The sequence below is a fragment of the Pristiophorus japonicus genome, chromosome 9 (assembly GCF_044704955.1).
Source record: "Pristiophorus japonicus isolate sPriJap1 chromosome 9, sPriJap1.hap1, whole genome shotgun sequence".
Lineage (NCBI taxonomy): Eukaryota > Metazoa > Chordata > Chondrichthyes > Pristiophoridae > Pristiophorus > Pristiophorus japonicus.
The window spans coordinates 130,942,167-130,959,269 of NC_091985.1; the positions used below are offsets into that span (position 1 = coordinate 130,942,167).

Here is a 17,103-nt window from a genome sequence, read left to right on the forward strand (position 1 = left end):
TTCACTATGTTTATCTCATCTAATATTTCACACTCCTCCTCCCTCATTGCAAAGTCTGCATTGTCTCTCTTTTGTGAAAACGGATGCAAAGTATTCATAAAGAATTCTACCCACGTTATCGGCCTCCACACACAGATCTCCTTTATGGTCTCCAACAGGCCTCACTCTTTTTCTAGTTATCCTCTTGCTCTTAATTTATTTATAAAACATCTTTGGGGTTTCCCTGATTTTACTTGCCAACATTCTTTCATGCTCTCTCTTTGCTTTCCTGATATCTTTTTTAATTGCACCCCTGCACTTCTTAACACTGCAGAAACTCTAGAGGAGTGAGTTCTCGGTATCTGCCACGAGCTTCCCTTTTTTTCTTTATCTTACCCTGTATGTCCCTAGACATCCAAGAGGCTCTAGATTTGTTAGCCCCACCCTTTTTTTAAAAAAGGGAACATACATGCTTTGTACCCTCAGGATCTCCTCCTTGAATGCCTCCCACTGTTGTGACACTGATTCACCATCAATTAGCTGTTTCCAGTCCACTTTGGCCAAATCCCATCTCAGTTCAGCAAAATTGGCTTTACCCCAATTGAAAACTTTTATTCAGGTCCCCACTTGTCCTTTTCCATAACTACCCTAAATCTTACTGAATTATGATTACTAGCACCAAAATGCTCTCCCTCTGATACCCCTTCCAACTGTCCCTCTTTCATTCCCCAAAACCAAGTCCAAGACTGCCCCCTCCCTTGTTGGGTTTGTTACAAAAATCAGCAGGGTGTGAATCTTTGGAATTCTCTAATCCAGAGGGCTGTGGTGCTGAGTTGTTGATTATATTCAACGCTGAGATAGATAGATTTTTGGACTCTAGGGGAATCAAGGGATATGGGAATTGGACAGGAAAGTGGAGTTGAGGGTGAAGATGAGCCATGATCTAATTGAATGGCGGAGCTGGCTCGAGGGACCGTCTGGCCTACTCTTCTTATGTTTTTATGTAAAGATAAATAGTGCAATGGATGTTATATACTTAGGCTTTCAGGTGTTTCATAAGGTATCACATAAGAGACTTGTTGCAAAGAATTAAGACACATAGCATTAAAGGAAATGTAGCTGCATGGTCAGAGAGATGACTACAAGGTAGAAAGTGGGCAGTTCAGAAATCTGAGCATGTTTTGTTGTTGGTGAATCAAGAATAAAAGGTTGAAGTCTTTCTTTCCTCCACATAAAGGGTATTAGAACATAGAATGCTTTACCACAAGTGGCTTATGAGGCAGAGATTATAACCTAATTGAAAAGGGAATTAGAAATGTATTTAATATAAAAGGTTAAAGAAAAGTTGGTGAAATGGCTTTAGATAGCTCCAGTTGGCAATGGATACAATGGGCTGAATGGCTTTCTTCTATGCTATAATTTCTGTGACTATAATTCTATTGTGGTTAAATTAAAGCCTGGAGCAGTACTTTCCGCAACAAATTTGAAGTATGCTTCCCTTTGTATAATGTAGATGTATCAACAGCTGCAGACTGCAAAGAGGAACCCAGTTTGAAAGATATTTTTTCTATTGGAATTGTGTCGATACTAGGGTGAATGACCCTTGAGGACAGAGGAAATGTCCGATTTTGTTGTTGTATGTTTTTGTTAGATCATTTTTGTGCACATCGCAATGAGTGATGTTGGTGTCCGAGATGAGCTTCCGATCCTATATCCGCTCCATCACCAAGATCACTTACTTCCACCTCCGTAACATCGCCTGTCTCCACCCCTGCCCGAGCTTATCTGCTGCTGAAACCCTCATTCATGCCTTTGTTACCGTTAAACTTGACTATTCTCTCTTAGCTGACCTCCCATCATCCACCCTCCATAAGCTTGAGCTCATTCAAAACTCGGCAACCCATATCCTAACTTGCACCAAGTACCGTTCACCCATCGGCCCTGTGCTCATTTACCTATAATGGCTCCAGGTCTGATTTTAAAATCCTTGTTTTGAAACCCCTCCATGGCCTCGCCCACCTCCCCATCTTTTTAACCTCCAACAGCCATACAACCTCCATCCATCACCCCCTCCCATCTCTCCTTCCTTGGGTCATTTAACCACGTTAAAGGTGCTATATAAATGAAAGTTGTTGTTGGAGAACAGAATATTTTCCAATCTTTGTAACCAGCATTAGCATCAAATTTACTGCATTCAAACCATTTAAAAACATAATTGCAGAAAGGATCTTAAAAAATGTTGTCATTGAAAATCAAATAAAGATCGTCATCATCAAAAATGCAGCTGAGGAAAAATGGCAGTTCTCATCTACAATCATACTATGCTTAAAAAGGTAATCATCAGATTCAATATTATACCTTACCTTCTTCCTCAGTCACAGTTGACCATAGATTACCTCCTCACCTACCTCTTGTATGTAAATAAATGAGAACTGGGAGACTATACTGGAGTTATTTTAATCCACCATTTTAGCATAAATAAGTGAACACGACTTCTTTCCTTGATTGACATCAACATGATGGCCAAACCTCTACTCAAAACAAAATGAATAAATGATTACTGCGTCATGTGTGTATACAGAAATTGGGAGGGGAAAAAACCAGACCATCCTGGCAAATAATTCTTCACGTCATTGTGGCTTTAACCATCTCCAATTAATATCTAACATGACTTATTATTGTAAATAGTGAATACTGTAATGTCACGGAACACATCCTGAGTTTTCATTTTATCAAACCACCATGACACTGCAAAACCAATATTAGTAGACAAATATTTGTGCTTGAAGTTTATGTAAAGTGAAAACCAAACACAGCAATATAAAGAAACAGTTGCAAATCTATTTAAACTTTATTGTGAAATACAAGATGGAACAAACTTAGGAAAATTATATGAGGATCAATAAGACTGCGCGTAATTTTAAAATAAAATTAAAAACACATTCACTGAAATCCATCATTTGTAAACTAATCATTAATGGGATTATTAAATTAGACAAAACTAAAGACACCAAGAAATGAAGGGTTCATAAGTCACCCAAGACAAAAAGAGGATTGTACTGAAATTAAAGGAGAACAAGTTATCCATTGGGCTTTAATTGAATATTAAAGTACAAGTATGACCCAGAATATGCAAGGCTGCTGGCATCTCAGTAACTTTACAAGAGTGATGTGCTTTTATAAAATGACTTCTCATTTATGTACTATATTAAGTGTAGTCCTCTCCTGTCACATCCAAACACTCGAGTGCCAACCATTAGCGACTGTCACATGACAGCTTCTTCATTCCTGAAAATTCCAGCCTTTTTTGGCCTTCGATGTCTCGATTTTCTTTGCATATTTTCTACCTCTGACTCGACTTTTACCGATGTTGTACTTGTTGCTGAATTCACAGATTCGGAACAAGAAAGACCTGAAGGTGCCATCGCTAACTTTTTAGTCAGTTTCCTCTGTGTTGTTAGTTGTCTCTTTTTACATTTATCCATGTGGCAAAAGTCTTGGGGAGAATTGCCTACAGAAAACAAGTACCCACCTACATCTCCATTAGTGAGGTCAAGGCTGTCTGGTTTACCTTTGACTGACCTTTTATAATGGGAATTCCGTTTTAAAAGCTTTTTTTTCTCAGATGTTTTGCTTAAAGACTTAAGAGAGTTCATTCCCATTGTATCGTCATGGAGGGATGTTGGAGTCTCTCCAGAAATTACCTTCTTGGCACTATCTGTTCCATTCTGAGAGGAGCCTCTGCTTCGCTTAGTTTGTATTTTAGTGTTTACTTCATTTTGTTTAGGATCCCGCAGTGCTGACTCATTGCCGCCCACTGTGCTTTTCAAACCTGTCTTCAGCTGTTCAATAGATTGAGGTTGTTGTTGGCAGTTCTGTTGAGCTGGCTGTCTTTTGTTAATATATTTTTCCAGTTTTATGACAGGAAGTAATAACTTGCTTTGAACTGAGTTCATACAATCTTCTGTTCTACCAGTATTTATATCCTGAATCTCATGGCTGAAACCTGCAGCAGATTGGGCTACATCCTGCTCATCTTCTGTTACAGCATGCAATACTTTTGGCAAGCAATTGCTAGTTTCAGATTTGTTAAAGTTTGCCATTTTTGTGTAAGTCGTCTTTTTTACACTGGAAGAAATGAAAGATCCAATATGAATTAAGGTGTTCATTGTCACCCAGTCCTGGATGGCTTACAGATGGAGAACATTCATTCAAATATTCTATATTTGTTAAAAGTTCCCCCATAACTATCCAAATGTCAATCTTAATTATTTCTGTTATACATAGTACAGATGTTTCCAGCTGTGAAAACTAATACTGATTTCACATAAATTTTATATTAAGTACAAAAGCAAAAGCAGGAAACACATTTGGTGGGGTTAACAAGAAAAAGCTTGTTTTTGAAATGAACCAAAAAAATCCTTCCATTAACATATTGCTTGTTTAAAGTGACAACACAGTTTAAAAAAAGGCTTCAAGTCTTTATTCAGTAGACACAATTGGAAATTCCAATATTTCAAAATAATTAGTAAGCAGCAGAATGCTATGTTCCTGCAAAGAAGTGCCTCAGGCTGAGTCTGGTAAAGCTAGCAGATCATGGTACTTAGCTGCTCAGGTTCTCAAAATGTTATCTGTGGGGCAATCTATTTCAGATGAGCATATCAACCATTGACGGGGCTTCACACACTGCTTCACCTGCTTGTGGGGCTGTAGTCTGGAAAGCTACCAATAGCGATACAACAATAAAACATTGAAATGATGCCTTTAATGTAGAAAATTTCCCAAGGCACTTGAGAGGAGTAACAAGAGGAACAAAACACTGTGCAGGGAGAGAAATTCAGAGAGATAATTAAAGGCTTGGGAGAAAAGGTGGTTTTTGAGAAGGTTACTAAAGGAGGAAAGGCAGAGAGGTCTTGCGAGGGAATTACAGAGATCACGACCTAAGCAACTGAAAGCTCTGCCACCACAGTAGCAGGGGGAGGGTGGAAAGATTAGATCGTCAGATTCAGAAGACCAAAGGGTAGAGAAGGGAGAGCAAGTCTGAAGGAGCTTGCAGTGGTAGGACGAAAGGAGGGCATGGAGAGATTTGAGGACAGGGATGACAATGTTAATATCAATGTGTTAGGGATAGGGAGGCAGTGTGTAGGTTGGCAAGGATGGGAGCAATGAACAAGCATTGTTCAATGGAGTAATTGAGTCTGGAGATGGCAATAAGTGGCCAGGGTTAAGGCAGCGGACTTTGTGACGACCACTGCAAACCATAGCTTCAGTCTTTCTGTTGTTTCAGTTGAAGGAATTTGTGGCTCATCCAAGGCTAGATTTTGGACATGAAGTCTAATGGGACAGATGTGGTCACAAGATTGTGTGAAATGGTTGAGAAGTAGAGCTGGATATCATCAGCATACTTATGGAAGCTAACTCCACACCTGTGGATGCTGTCACCACAAGACAGCATATAGATGAGGAAAAGGAGGGGCCAAAGATAGATCCTTCAGGGACTCCTGAGGTGACAATGTGAGGAATGGAAGAGAAAAAATTGCAAGATATACGTTGACTGCATCCAGATAGGTAGGAATGGACCCAAACAAAGACAGTCTCCGGGAGCTGGACCATGGTGGTGAAGAACAGTGATCTACAGTGCCAAGCATTGTAAAAAGATTGATGAAGATAAAGCGGGAAAGTGCACTACAGTCAATGTCACTGAGGACGTCACTCATGGCTTTACAACAGTCTCAGTGCTGTGACACTGGCAGTAGTTGGTTTGGAGTATGGATTATTTTTTGAGTAAGGGGGTCGTGATAGTGGTTCTGAAGGGGAGAGGGACAGTCAGGAATTTAATACTGGGTTTCAGTAGCAGAAGCATAGTGTAGGCTTAAAGAATACCACTCACTGACTTATTTTAGGCTGTAGGAAACCAGAGACTTACTCAATGATATAACAGCAGTTTCTCCAAGGCTCCCAGCAACTACCAGTTCAATTTAATGCAATATTGATTCCTGTTACTGCTGCCTCTAACCATACTCTGTTATTATGCCACTTAATATGAAAAACAAGAAACGGGATGCTAGGATTTTGGGCCATAGATCATAATTAGCTGAGGTAATAAGTGGATACTTTTGCACATTTGATAATCAGATTATAGAATTTATATCCATTGTTAAGTTTATGATCATTGTGAAGGCAGACCATTACAATTTTAGGATTTTGCCACAGATATTCTTTGGGTGCTGGACACTCCTATAAGTGGTCTAAGAATCTTATGTTTAAGGGCTGGTCCGTATTGCCCAATATCTAAATTTGCAATAGCATATCCTGGGGAATGAAACAATAGGACCTCCATGTGATCAGAACGGAATACAGCATCTTTTGCATGTGCCTTCATTGGCGCTTCCCCTGACCTTTTCAGAGGCGAATTGAGAAACATGGCGAGCCAAGGCCAGATACGAATTGTTAAGCTGTTTTATTTCACAGGACACAATGCAGAGAGTAACAGACGTAACAAAATCTCACCTGCTCCAAATAACTCTGTGTCCTCCTTGTGAATAAGAAAAATAATACATCAAGATCCTATCTAAGTTTCTGGGCTAAATACATTTGCTGTAGCCAATCAGCATTAAATCAGATGAAGGAGTTTGCAGAGCCTGGTTGGCTCTTTTCTTTAGGAAACCTGGCAGGAACTTACAGGTCTCTCTCTCTCTCTCTCTCTACACAGACTTCATCAACTAACCTCCCAACATGCAAGTCTTTGTTCCCTTCTTTTCCTATCCTACAGGAAGTTGAGGCTTGGTTCCCAACCCGTCCCCTTGTTGAGGATTTGGCCTGATGGTCTGCCAATCAAGCCTGCTACTTCATCCCTCCCTTTGAAATTAGATCTGTGCAAAGCTCAACAAGAAGAACATTCTAACCCACTATGGTGTGAAAAGTTGGTGGGAATACATCAGATAATGATTTCCTAATGGTCCACAATCATAAGAAACAGATTTAAGGCCTGGCTAATAAATATATAAATCCCATCTCTGTCCCAGCAGATTCATTTTGGAGGAGGATTTCTAACTTTTGATGAACACTTTAAATCAACACTTTAACATTAATCATATCCAAGTCCTTTCCATGAAGAAAAATATAATCAAAAATTCCAAAACATGACACGGGTTAAATCACTAGTCTAAGTTCAATCTGGATAAGACAAGGGTGTCTTTGCCGTTAGAATTTATAGCTTTCTCACTCACAACTGGGATTAGAGCCAAAAATAACCTTTCAAAGATGGCAGCCTATTTCTATAGCAGTCATTGGTTCAAATGGAGCATATATAAATTTGGGTAGAACTGGATTTAGAGTTTCATCTGGAATAATCTGTGAAGCAAGAAGCCCAGGTCAGAGGCGGGAGCTCGAGGTGCATGGAGAGGCCTATAAAGGCCCAGTGGCTGCGAGAGGCGGCGGCAGATCGGAAGCGGGAGCTCGAAGTTCGTGGAGAGGCCTATAAAGGCCCAGCGGCTGCGAGAAGCGGCGGCAGATCGGAGGCGGGAGCTTGAGGTGCGTGGTGAGGCCTATAAAGGCCCAGCTGCTGCGAGAGGCGGCGGCAGATCGGAGGCGGGAGCTCGAGGTGCGTGGTGATGCCTATAAAAGCCCAGCGGCTGCGAGAGGCGGTGGCAGATCGGAGGCGGGAGCTCGAGCTGCGTGGAGAGGCCTATAAAGGCGTGCTTGTGCAGGTCCAGCCGGGAGAAAAAGCAAAAAAGTAGAAAGAAATCAAAAGGTGACGTCACAGCCAAAGGGGTAAGTGATTGGCTGGTGATTGGTGAGTAGCTTTTCTTTTTTTATATATCAGTAAGTAACCCGTTAACATTGTTGTCGCCAAATTAAATGTATCTAAGGGTTAAGTCATGGCAGGAGAGCTCGGTCACATGATATGCTCCTCCTGTACCATGTGGGAACTCAGGGACACTTCCGGTGTCCCTGACGACTACGTGTGTGGGAAGTGTATCCGCCTTCAGCTCCTGACGGACCGCGTTGCGGATTTGGAGCTGAGGGTGGATTTACTTTGGAGCATCCACGATGCTGAGAATGACATAAGTAGCACATGTAGCGAGTTGGTCTTATCGCAGGTGAAGAGTTCACAGCCAGCTAGGGAATGGAAGACCAGTACAAGGTAGTGCAGGGGTCCCCTGCGGTAATCCCCCTGCAAAACAGATACACTGCTTTGAGTACTGTTGAGGGGGATGACTCATGACTCATCAGGAGAGGGCAGCAGCAGCCAAGTTCATGGCACCGTGGCTGGCTCTGTTGCACAGGAGGGCAAGAAAAAGAGTGGGAGAGCGATAGTGATAGGGGATTCAATTGTAAGGGGAATAGATAGGCGTTTCTGCGGCCGCAACCGAGACTCCAGGATGATATGTTGCCTCCCTGGTGCAAGGGTCAAGGATGTCTCGGAGTGGGTGCAGGACATTCTAAAAAGGGGAGAACAGCCAGTTGTCATGGTGCACATTGGTAGCAACGACATAGGTAAAAAAAGGAATGAGGTCCTACGAAACGAGTTTAAGGAGCTAGGAGCTAAATTTAAAAAGTAGAACCTCAAAAGTAGTAATCTCGGGATTGCTACCAGTGCCACGTGCTAGTCAGAGTAGGAATTGCAGGATAGCGCAGATGAATACGTGACTTGAGCAGTGGTGCAGCAGGGAGGGATTCAAATTCCTGGGGCATTGGAACCGGTTCTGGGGGAGGTGGGACCAGTACAAACCGGACGGTCTGCACCTGTGCAGGACCGGAACCAATGTCCTAGGGGGAGTGTTTGCTAGTGCTGTTGGGGAGGAGTTAAACTAATATGGCAGAGGGATGGGAACCAATGCAGGGAGACAGAGGGAAACAAAATGGAGACAGAAGCAAAAGACAGAAAGGAGATGAGTAAAAGTGGAGGGCAGAGAAACCCAAGGCAAGAAACAAAAAGGGCCAATGTACAGCAAAATTCTAAAGGGTCAAAGTGTAATAAAAAGGCAAGCCTGAAAGCTCGGTGCCTCAATGGGAGGAGTATTCGGAACCCAGGAGAGGGCTCTGAGCTAGTTAGAGTGGGTGAGAGCGCAAATGAACAGGACCCCAAGAAAGAATACAAAAGACAGGAGGCAACAGAGCAAAGTAGCACTGGGGTAAGTGCAAACCACAAGGTGATAAGAAGGGTCAATATGTATGAATATAAAGGGGCTGCAGGAGGGGTCAAAACTAAAAATCATGGTTTAAAAACTAGTATTAAAACACTCTACCTAAACGCACGCAGCATTCGAAATAAAGTAAATGAGTTGACGGCACAAATCATTACAAATGGGTATGATTTGGTGGCCATTACAGAAACGTGGTTGCAGGGTGGCCAAGACTGGGATTTAAACATACAGGGGTATCTGACAATTCGGAAGGATAGACAAGAAGGGAAAGGAGGTGGGGTAGCTCTGTTAATAAAGGATGATATCAGGGCAGTTGTGAGAGATGATATTGGTTCTAATGAACAAAATGTTGAATCATTGTGGGTGGAGATTAGAGAAAGTAAGGGGAAAAAGTCATTGGTGGGTGTAGTTTATAGGCCCCCAAATAATAACTTCACGGTGGGGCGGACAATAATCAAGGGAATAATAGAGGCATGTGAAAAAGGAACGGCAGTAATCATGGGGGATTTTAACCGACATAACGATTGGACAAATCAAATCGCACGGGGGAGCCTGGAGGAGGAATTCATAGAATGCATACGGGATTGTTTCTTAGAACAGTATGTTACAGAACCTACAAGGGAGCAAGCTATCTTAGATCTGGTCCTGTGTAATGAGACAGGAATAATAAACGATCTCCTAGTAAAAGATCCTCTTGGAATGAGTGATCACAGTATGGTTGAATTTGTAATACAGATTGAGGCTGAGGAAGTAGTGTCTCAAACGAGCGTACTGTGCTTAAACAAAGGGGACTACAGTGGGATGAGGGCAGAGTTAGCTAAAGTCGACTGGGAACACATACTAAACGGTGGCACAATTGAGGAACTGTGGAGGACTTTTAAGGATCTCTTTCATAGTGCTCAACAAAAATATATTCCAGTGAAAAAGGGCGGTAAGAGAAGGGATAACCAGCCGTGGATAACCTAGGAAATAAAGGAGAGTATCAAATTAAAAACCAATACGTATAAGGTGGCCAAGGTTAGTGGGAAACTAGAAGATTGGGAAAATTTTAAACGGCAGCAAAGAATGACTAAGAAAGCAATAAAGAAAGGAAAGATAGATTACGAAAGTAAACTTGCGCAAAACATAAAAACAGATAGTAAAAGCTTTTACTGATATATAAAACCGAACAGAGTGACTAAAGTAAATGTTGGTCCCTTAGAAGATGAGAAGGGGGATTTAATAATGGGAAATGTGGAAAAGGCTGAGACCGTAAACAATTATTTTGTTCGGTCTTCACAGTGGAAGATACAAAAACCATGGCAAGAATTGCTGGTCACGGGAATGTGGGAAGGGAGGACCTTGAGACAATCACTATCACTAGGGAGGTAGTGCTGGACAGGCTAATGGGACTCAAGGTAGACAAGTCCCCTGGTCCTGATGAAATGCATCCCAGGGTATTAAAAGAGATGGCGGAAGTTATAGCAGATGCATTCGTTATAATCTACCAAAATTCTCTGGACTCTGGGGAGGTACCAGCGGATTGGAAAGCAGCAAATGTAACGCCTCTGTTAAAAGGGGGGGGCAGACAAAAGACAGGTAACTATAGGCCGGTTATTTTAACATCTGTAGTGAGGAAAATGCTTGAAGCTATCATTAAGGAAGAAATAGCAGGACATCTAGATAGGAACAGTGCAATCAAGCAGATGCAACATGGATTCATGAAGGGGAAATCATGTTTAACTAATTTACTGGAATTCTTTGAGGATATAACGATCTTGGTAGATAGAGGTGTACCGATGGATGTGGTGTATTTAGATTTCCAAAAGGCATTCGATAAGGTGCCACACAAAAGGTTACTGCAGAAGATAAAGGTACGTGGAGTCAGAGGAAAAGTATTAGCATGGATCGAGAATTGGCTGGCTAACAGAAAGCAGAGAGTCGGGATAAATGGGTCCTTTTCGGGTTGGAAATCGGTGGTTAGTGGTGTGCCACAGGGATCGGTGCTGGGACCACAACTGTTTACAATATACATAGATGACCTGGAAGAGGGGACAGAGTGTAGTGTAACAAAATTTGCAGATGACACAAAGATTAGTGGGAAAGCGGGTTGTGTAGAGGACACAGAGAGGCTGCAAAGAGATTTAGATAGGTAAAGCGAATGGGCTAAGGTTTGGCAGATGGAATACAATGTCGGAAAATATGAGGTTATCCACCTTGGAAAAACAAGAGTAAAAGGGAATATTATTTGAATGGGGAGAAATTACAACATGCTGCGGTGCAGGGGGACCTGGGGATCCTTGTGCATGAATCCCAAATAGTTTGCAGGTGCAGCAGGTAATCAGGAAGGCGAATGGAATGTTGGCCTTCATTGCGAGAGGGATGGAGTACAAAAGCAGGGAGGTCCTGCTGCAACTGTACAGGGTATTGGTGAGGCTGCACCTGGACTACTGCGTGCAGTTTTGGTCACCTTACTTAAGGAAGGATATACTAGCCTTGGAGGGGGTACAGAGACGATTCACTAGGCTGATTCCGGAGATGAGGGGGTTACCTTATGATGATAGATTGAGTAGACTGGGTCTTTACTCGTTGGAGTTCAGAAGGATGAAGGGTGATCTTATAGAAACATTTAAAATAATGAAAGGGATAGACAAGATAGAGGCATAGAGGTTGTTTCCACTGGACGGGGAGACTAGAACTAGGGGGCACAGCCTCAAAATACGGGGGAGCCAATTTAAAACCGAGTTGAGAAGGAATTTCTTCTCCCAAAGGGTTGTGAATCTGTGGAATTCTCTGCCCAAGGAAGCAGTTGAGGCTAGCTCATTGAATGTATTCAAATCACAGATAGATAGATTTTTAACCAATAAGGGAATTAAGGGTTATAGGGAGCGGGTAAGTTAAGCTGAGTCCACGGCCAGATCAGCCATGATCTTTTTGAATGGCGGAGCAGGCTCGAGGGGCTAGATGGCCTACTCCTGTTCCTAATTCTTATGTTCTTATGTAAGCCAGCAGGATAACTAAGCTTCTTCTTCATGGTTTCTAGATTACCTTATGGATCAGGGATAATGGCAAGAGGACTAAAAAGAATTTCTGCACTTGGAGGAGATTACTCCAACAAGCATAATCAAAGTTAGCCTTACCACTGACTGCCAGCACCACAACGGACAGAATACACTTCCAACTTACTACCTCTGTTACGGGGGTGTATTTACTTATTGTTTATCAGTAAGTTATGTTCTATTACCATGGTGGCTCTTGGTGATTAACAGAAGGGTTGCACTCCACTACTCAGTTTACTTATGTCTAATATTGGATTTACCAAAAACTCCTGAACCTTCCTCTCCTCCTTTAAGACTCTCCTTAAAACCCACACAACAATCTTTTGGTCACCACTCCCAATATCTATTAAGGAGGGAGACAGAAAACGGGGCACGACAGATCAGTTAGCCTGACATCAGTCGTAGAGAAAATGTTAGAATCTATTATTAAGGATGTGGTAACAGGGCACTTAGAAAATAATAATAGGATTGGGCAGAGTCAACATGGTTATTAAACAAAATTAGGGCTCGTGGGATTAGGAGTAATATACTAGCATGGATTGAGGATTGGTCAACGAACAGAAAACAGAGAGTAGGAATAAACGGGTCATTTTCGGGTTAGCAGGCTGTAACTAGTGGGGTACCACAAAGATCGGTGCTTGGGCCCCAGCTATTCACAATCTATATCAATGGTTTAGATGAGGGAACCAAATGTAATATATCCTAGTTTGCTGATGATACAAAACTAGGTGGGAATGTAAGTTGTGAGGAGAATGCAAAGAGGCTTCAAGGGGATATAGACAGGCTAAGTGAGTGGGCAAGAACATGGCAAATGGAACATAATATGGAGAAATGTGAAGTTATCCACTTTGGTAGGAAAAATAAAAAAGCAGAGTATTTTTTAAATGGTTAGAGATTGGAAAATGTTGGTGTTCAGAGAGACCTGGGTGTCCTTGTACATGAATCACTGAAAGTTAACATGCAGGTACAGCAAGCAATTAAGAAAGCAAATGGTATGTTGGCCTTTATTACAAGAGAATTTGAATACAAGAGTAAAGACATCTTATTTCAATTATATAGGGCCCTGGTGAGACACCACTTGGAGTAGTGTGTATAGTTTTGGTCTCCTTACCTAAAGAAAGGTATACCTGCCATGGAGGGAATGCAACAAAGGTTCACCAGACTGTTTCCTGGGATGGGGGGATGGTCCTATGAGGAGAGATTGAGTAGACTAGGCCTATATTCTCTAGTTTAGAAGAATGAGAGGTGATCTCATTGAAACATACAACATTCTTACAGGGCTTGACAGAGTGGCTGTTTCTGCTGGCTGGGGAGTCTAGAACCAGGGGTCAGTCTCAGAATAAGGGGTCGGCCATTTAAAACTGAGATGAGGAGCAACTTTTTCACTCAAAGTGTGGTGAATCTTTGGAATTCTCTACCCCAGAGGGCTGTGGAGGCTATGGGCCCAAGTTTCGGCATCTGGTGAAAACGACGCACCTCCGAGACTTACGTGACCTGACTGGGCTCAAAGGTGCGCCGGAATATTCTGCAGCAATTCTCCGGTCCTCCTGGACCATGGCGTGGCGTGGCGCAGTCTCCCTGGGGAGGAGCTGCCTGCAGGGGGGCGGGATTAGGGATCATGCCTTCTTCTCAGTGCCGGCAGCGTTGCGCAGGCGCGTTGGAGCATGTGCGCCTGCGCAATGGCTTGGGGGAGCGTGGTTACTGTGTGGAGGGGGGGGGGGGGGCATGGGTACCGGGAGGAGGGGGGAAGGGGAAACCGGGTGGAGGGGGGAGCGTGGCAACAGGGATGGAGGAGCGTGGGTTGGAGGGAGCGTGGGTTGGGGGGCACTCAATGATCGAAGGGCCGGAGGAGAGAGCAGGGGTGCCTCCTTCCAGCATCTCCCCACTCCACACACAGACTCCCCCCTGCCCCCCCACACACACACTCTCCACCGCCCCCACCCCACACACACACACCCCTACCCCCCCACACACATAGCCCCTCCCCCTGCCCCCCCACACACACATACCCCCTCCTACCCCCCCACACACACATACCCCCTCCCACCCACACACACATACCCCCTCCCACCCCCCACACACACACCCCCTCTCAACCCCCCACACACACATACCCCCTCCCACCCCACCCCTCCCACACCCCCCCCCCCACTCCCACACATACACACACCACATACACATACACACCCACCCCTCACTGTCAGATACAGAGAGAGAGACACTACAGTGAGAGACACTGACAGAGACACCTTCCCTTCACATAAAGGTAGGACTTCTATTTTGTATTGATTGATTACTTATTACTTTGGTCTTGGTGCTTTAGGTGCAGGGTTCCTTCTATTTTTTATTAATTAATTGCTCATTACTTTTTGTGCTTCGTTTAGTGCTTGGTGCTTTAAATGTACTTTGCTTCTTTAATGTTGTTGTGAAGGTGTTTATGGAAAATCCTTTAACTTCCTTTACCCCCCGCTGTTGTGATGTTGATGTGTCCTTTGTGTTTAATGTTTCCCACCCGCCGTCTCTGGCTCTGCCTGCACTAAACTTAACTCTAGGTAAGGTTTTTTAGAACTTACAAAAGTGGACACTTACTCCATCCTAAGTTAGTTTGTCGTAAGTTTTCACTGCCGAAACTTGCAAAACAGGCCTGAGTGGCTGGACACACACCCTTTTGAAGAAAAAGTACCTTACCTAAAGCCAACCTAAACTAACTCACTAGAACTGGAGCAAACTAATATCCGAGAATTGCAATTTCTAACATACTCTAAACTAAACTAGTTGCTCCAAAAAACTAGGAGCAACTCCACCCGAAACTTGGGCCCTAAGTCTCTGAGTATATTCAAGACACAGATTGATAGATTTTTGAATATTAAAGAAATCAAGGGATATGGTGACAGTGCAGGAAAGTGGAGTTGAGGAAGATGATCAGCCATGATCTTATTGAATCATGGCCTACTCCTGCTCCTAATTCTTATGTTCTTATCACCTTCTTTAGATTGGCATCTATTTTTTGATTATACCTGTGTGGTGCTTTCGGACATTTGTCTATGTTAAAGACACAAAAAATACAAGTTTTTATTGTTTAAGTGTCATCTGTTAAGGAATCAAGCAGTTGATGAGATTGATGAAAACCCTTTGTATTATCTGCGTAAAAAGTTAAGGCTCTGTGTACAACTATGGAAAGAATGTGAGTTGGTAGATATATAAAAGTTTACACTGTGATTGGGGGTGGGGCAGGAAGAGGAAGAAAGTGAAACTCCAATAAACCTTTTACCAAAACATAAAGATGAGGCCTAAGAAGTGCCCAATTTTGTGTCAAAAGATGAGAACCAGTAAAGCAATATTTCTGAATTAAAGATATTTAAGGATTTTGTTTTTTTAATGTCACTCAATCCTGCTATATAAAAGAGAGCAGCATATGCTAGCTTATTTTCATGGACTCTGAAATGGAAGTTTAATGCTGCATTTCAACAGCTGTATAAATTCAACTTTTCTTTTTAGTACAATCTGTATCCTGGCCAGATTTTCAGACTTGTAATTTTTATAGGCAGGGAGCAATGTTTCACTCTAATCATGTGGTCATACATACATGTGTTTCAAAGCTTCTTTTTTCTTCTGAATTGAAATGGAGACATTGCAAAGCTCTTTCATTTCTGAATCACCAGTAAAGTATTCTGAAGCTCCACGCTCAGCAACCTATTAAAGAAATGCAGTATTTCATTAAAAATAATAGGTATACTGTGTAATTATATACAAATTTATTGTTTATGGTGCACCATTGCTATTATCCCTCATCAAGATGAGGGATATTAGCACTAACTGTAAAATGAAACAATTTCCTGTTTCATTTTACAGTTAGTGCTAAAATTAGTTAGCACCTGGGTCACCCACTGTCAGTATCTAGCACTACTAGGTCAGGTATAGCCAAGGCTAGTGAAGTCACATTTTGGGACTTGCATTTTAAAGTCCGCTGCTATCAACAAAGATGATTGTTAAATTGTTCCGGAAACATACTTCTACGCTGTCGGAAAGCTAATGTAATGACTTTAATGGGATTTATTTATTCCATCAACACATTTTTTTTTACATTGTGCCTTTTAAGATAGTTAAAAACCTAAACTTGAGTGCTGGGATCAGCTGGAGTATCAGCTGTAATGCACTGGCTGCACTGTACTGAATCAGCTTTATTTGGTTGCATGCCACGCCACAGCTCCAGCTGATACAGTACAATAATCCAGCTGATCCCAATGTTCACATTCTTATTATCTTAAAATAAACAATTTAACAAGCATGTTTATTATTAGGAGCAGATTAAAAAAAAAAATCTATTAAAGTATTTTTGATGGCACAATAATGCATTTCAACAGTAACAGTTGTTTTTACTTTCAACACAATTTTCTCAAATTTTACTCAGTTGTCTGATGTTTGGGTAAACGTACTGTGATAAATCACTAAGCTTTAGTATAGTATAGTTAGGTACATCCACTCCACCTCAATCCCAATCACAGAAGAGCACCCCAATGCACCAGCATGACAATCCCCATTTCTAACACCAGCCATCCTGCTTAAGCTCTCTGAATGAGTTTGTTCATTTAGTGCCAATTAGTTTCAAATTTTGAGCAACTTTGCGCTGCTGACCTATGCCTACTCAGAAGTTAATTGAGACTATTCACATACCATTCATGTAGGATCCTTGCAGCAAAACGGAGGAGACATTGAGCTATCAGTGTATCTGGAAATTGCCAAGACCAGTTCCAGTGATAGAATATCTCATGGGGCCACAAAGGAACTTAGCAACACAACATAAAACGATGCACATCGCACCACAATGATGTCAAGTACCAATATGCCTACAAAGGAAGGCGTACCCATACTTCATTGTTCATGATATTTCAGCTTCTACCGTAACCCCATTTTTATGTCCTAATCTTTATTTTGCT

The 17,103-nt window shown here is 42.2% G+C and overlaps 1 protein-coding gene across 1 annotated transcript in view; it reads right to left on the reverse strand.

The window, feature by feature from the left end:
• Window positions 1-2,862: 2,862 nt before the first annotated feature.
• slx4ip (SLX4 interacting protein) overlaps window positions 2,863-17,103 on the reverse strand; it is a 117,380-nt gene continuing 103,139 nt past the window's right edge. The window contains 3 exon segments of the mRNA XM_070889851.1: window positions 2,863-3,286; window positions 3,288-4,107; window positions 15,753-15,859. Of these exon segments, the coding sequence (XP_070745952.1) occupies window positions 3,236-3,286; window positions 3,288-4,107; window positions 15,753-15,859 (978 nt within the window). The 3' untranslated portion in view covers window positions 2,863-3,235.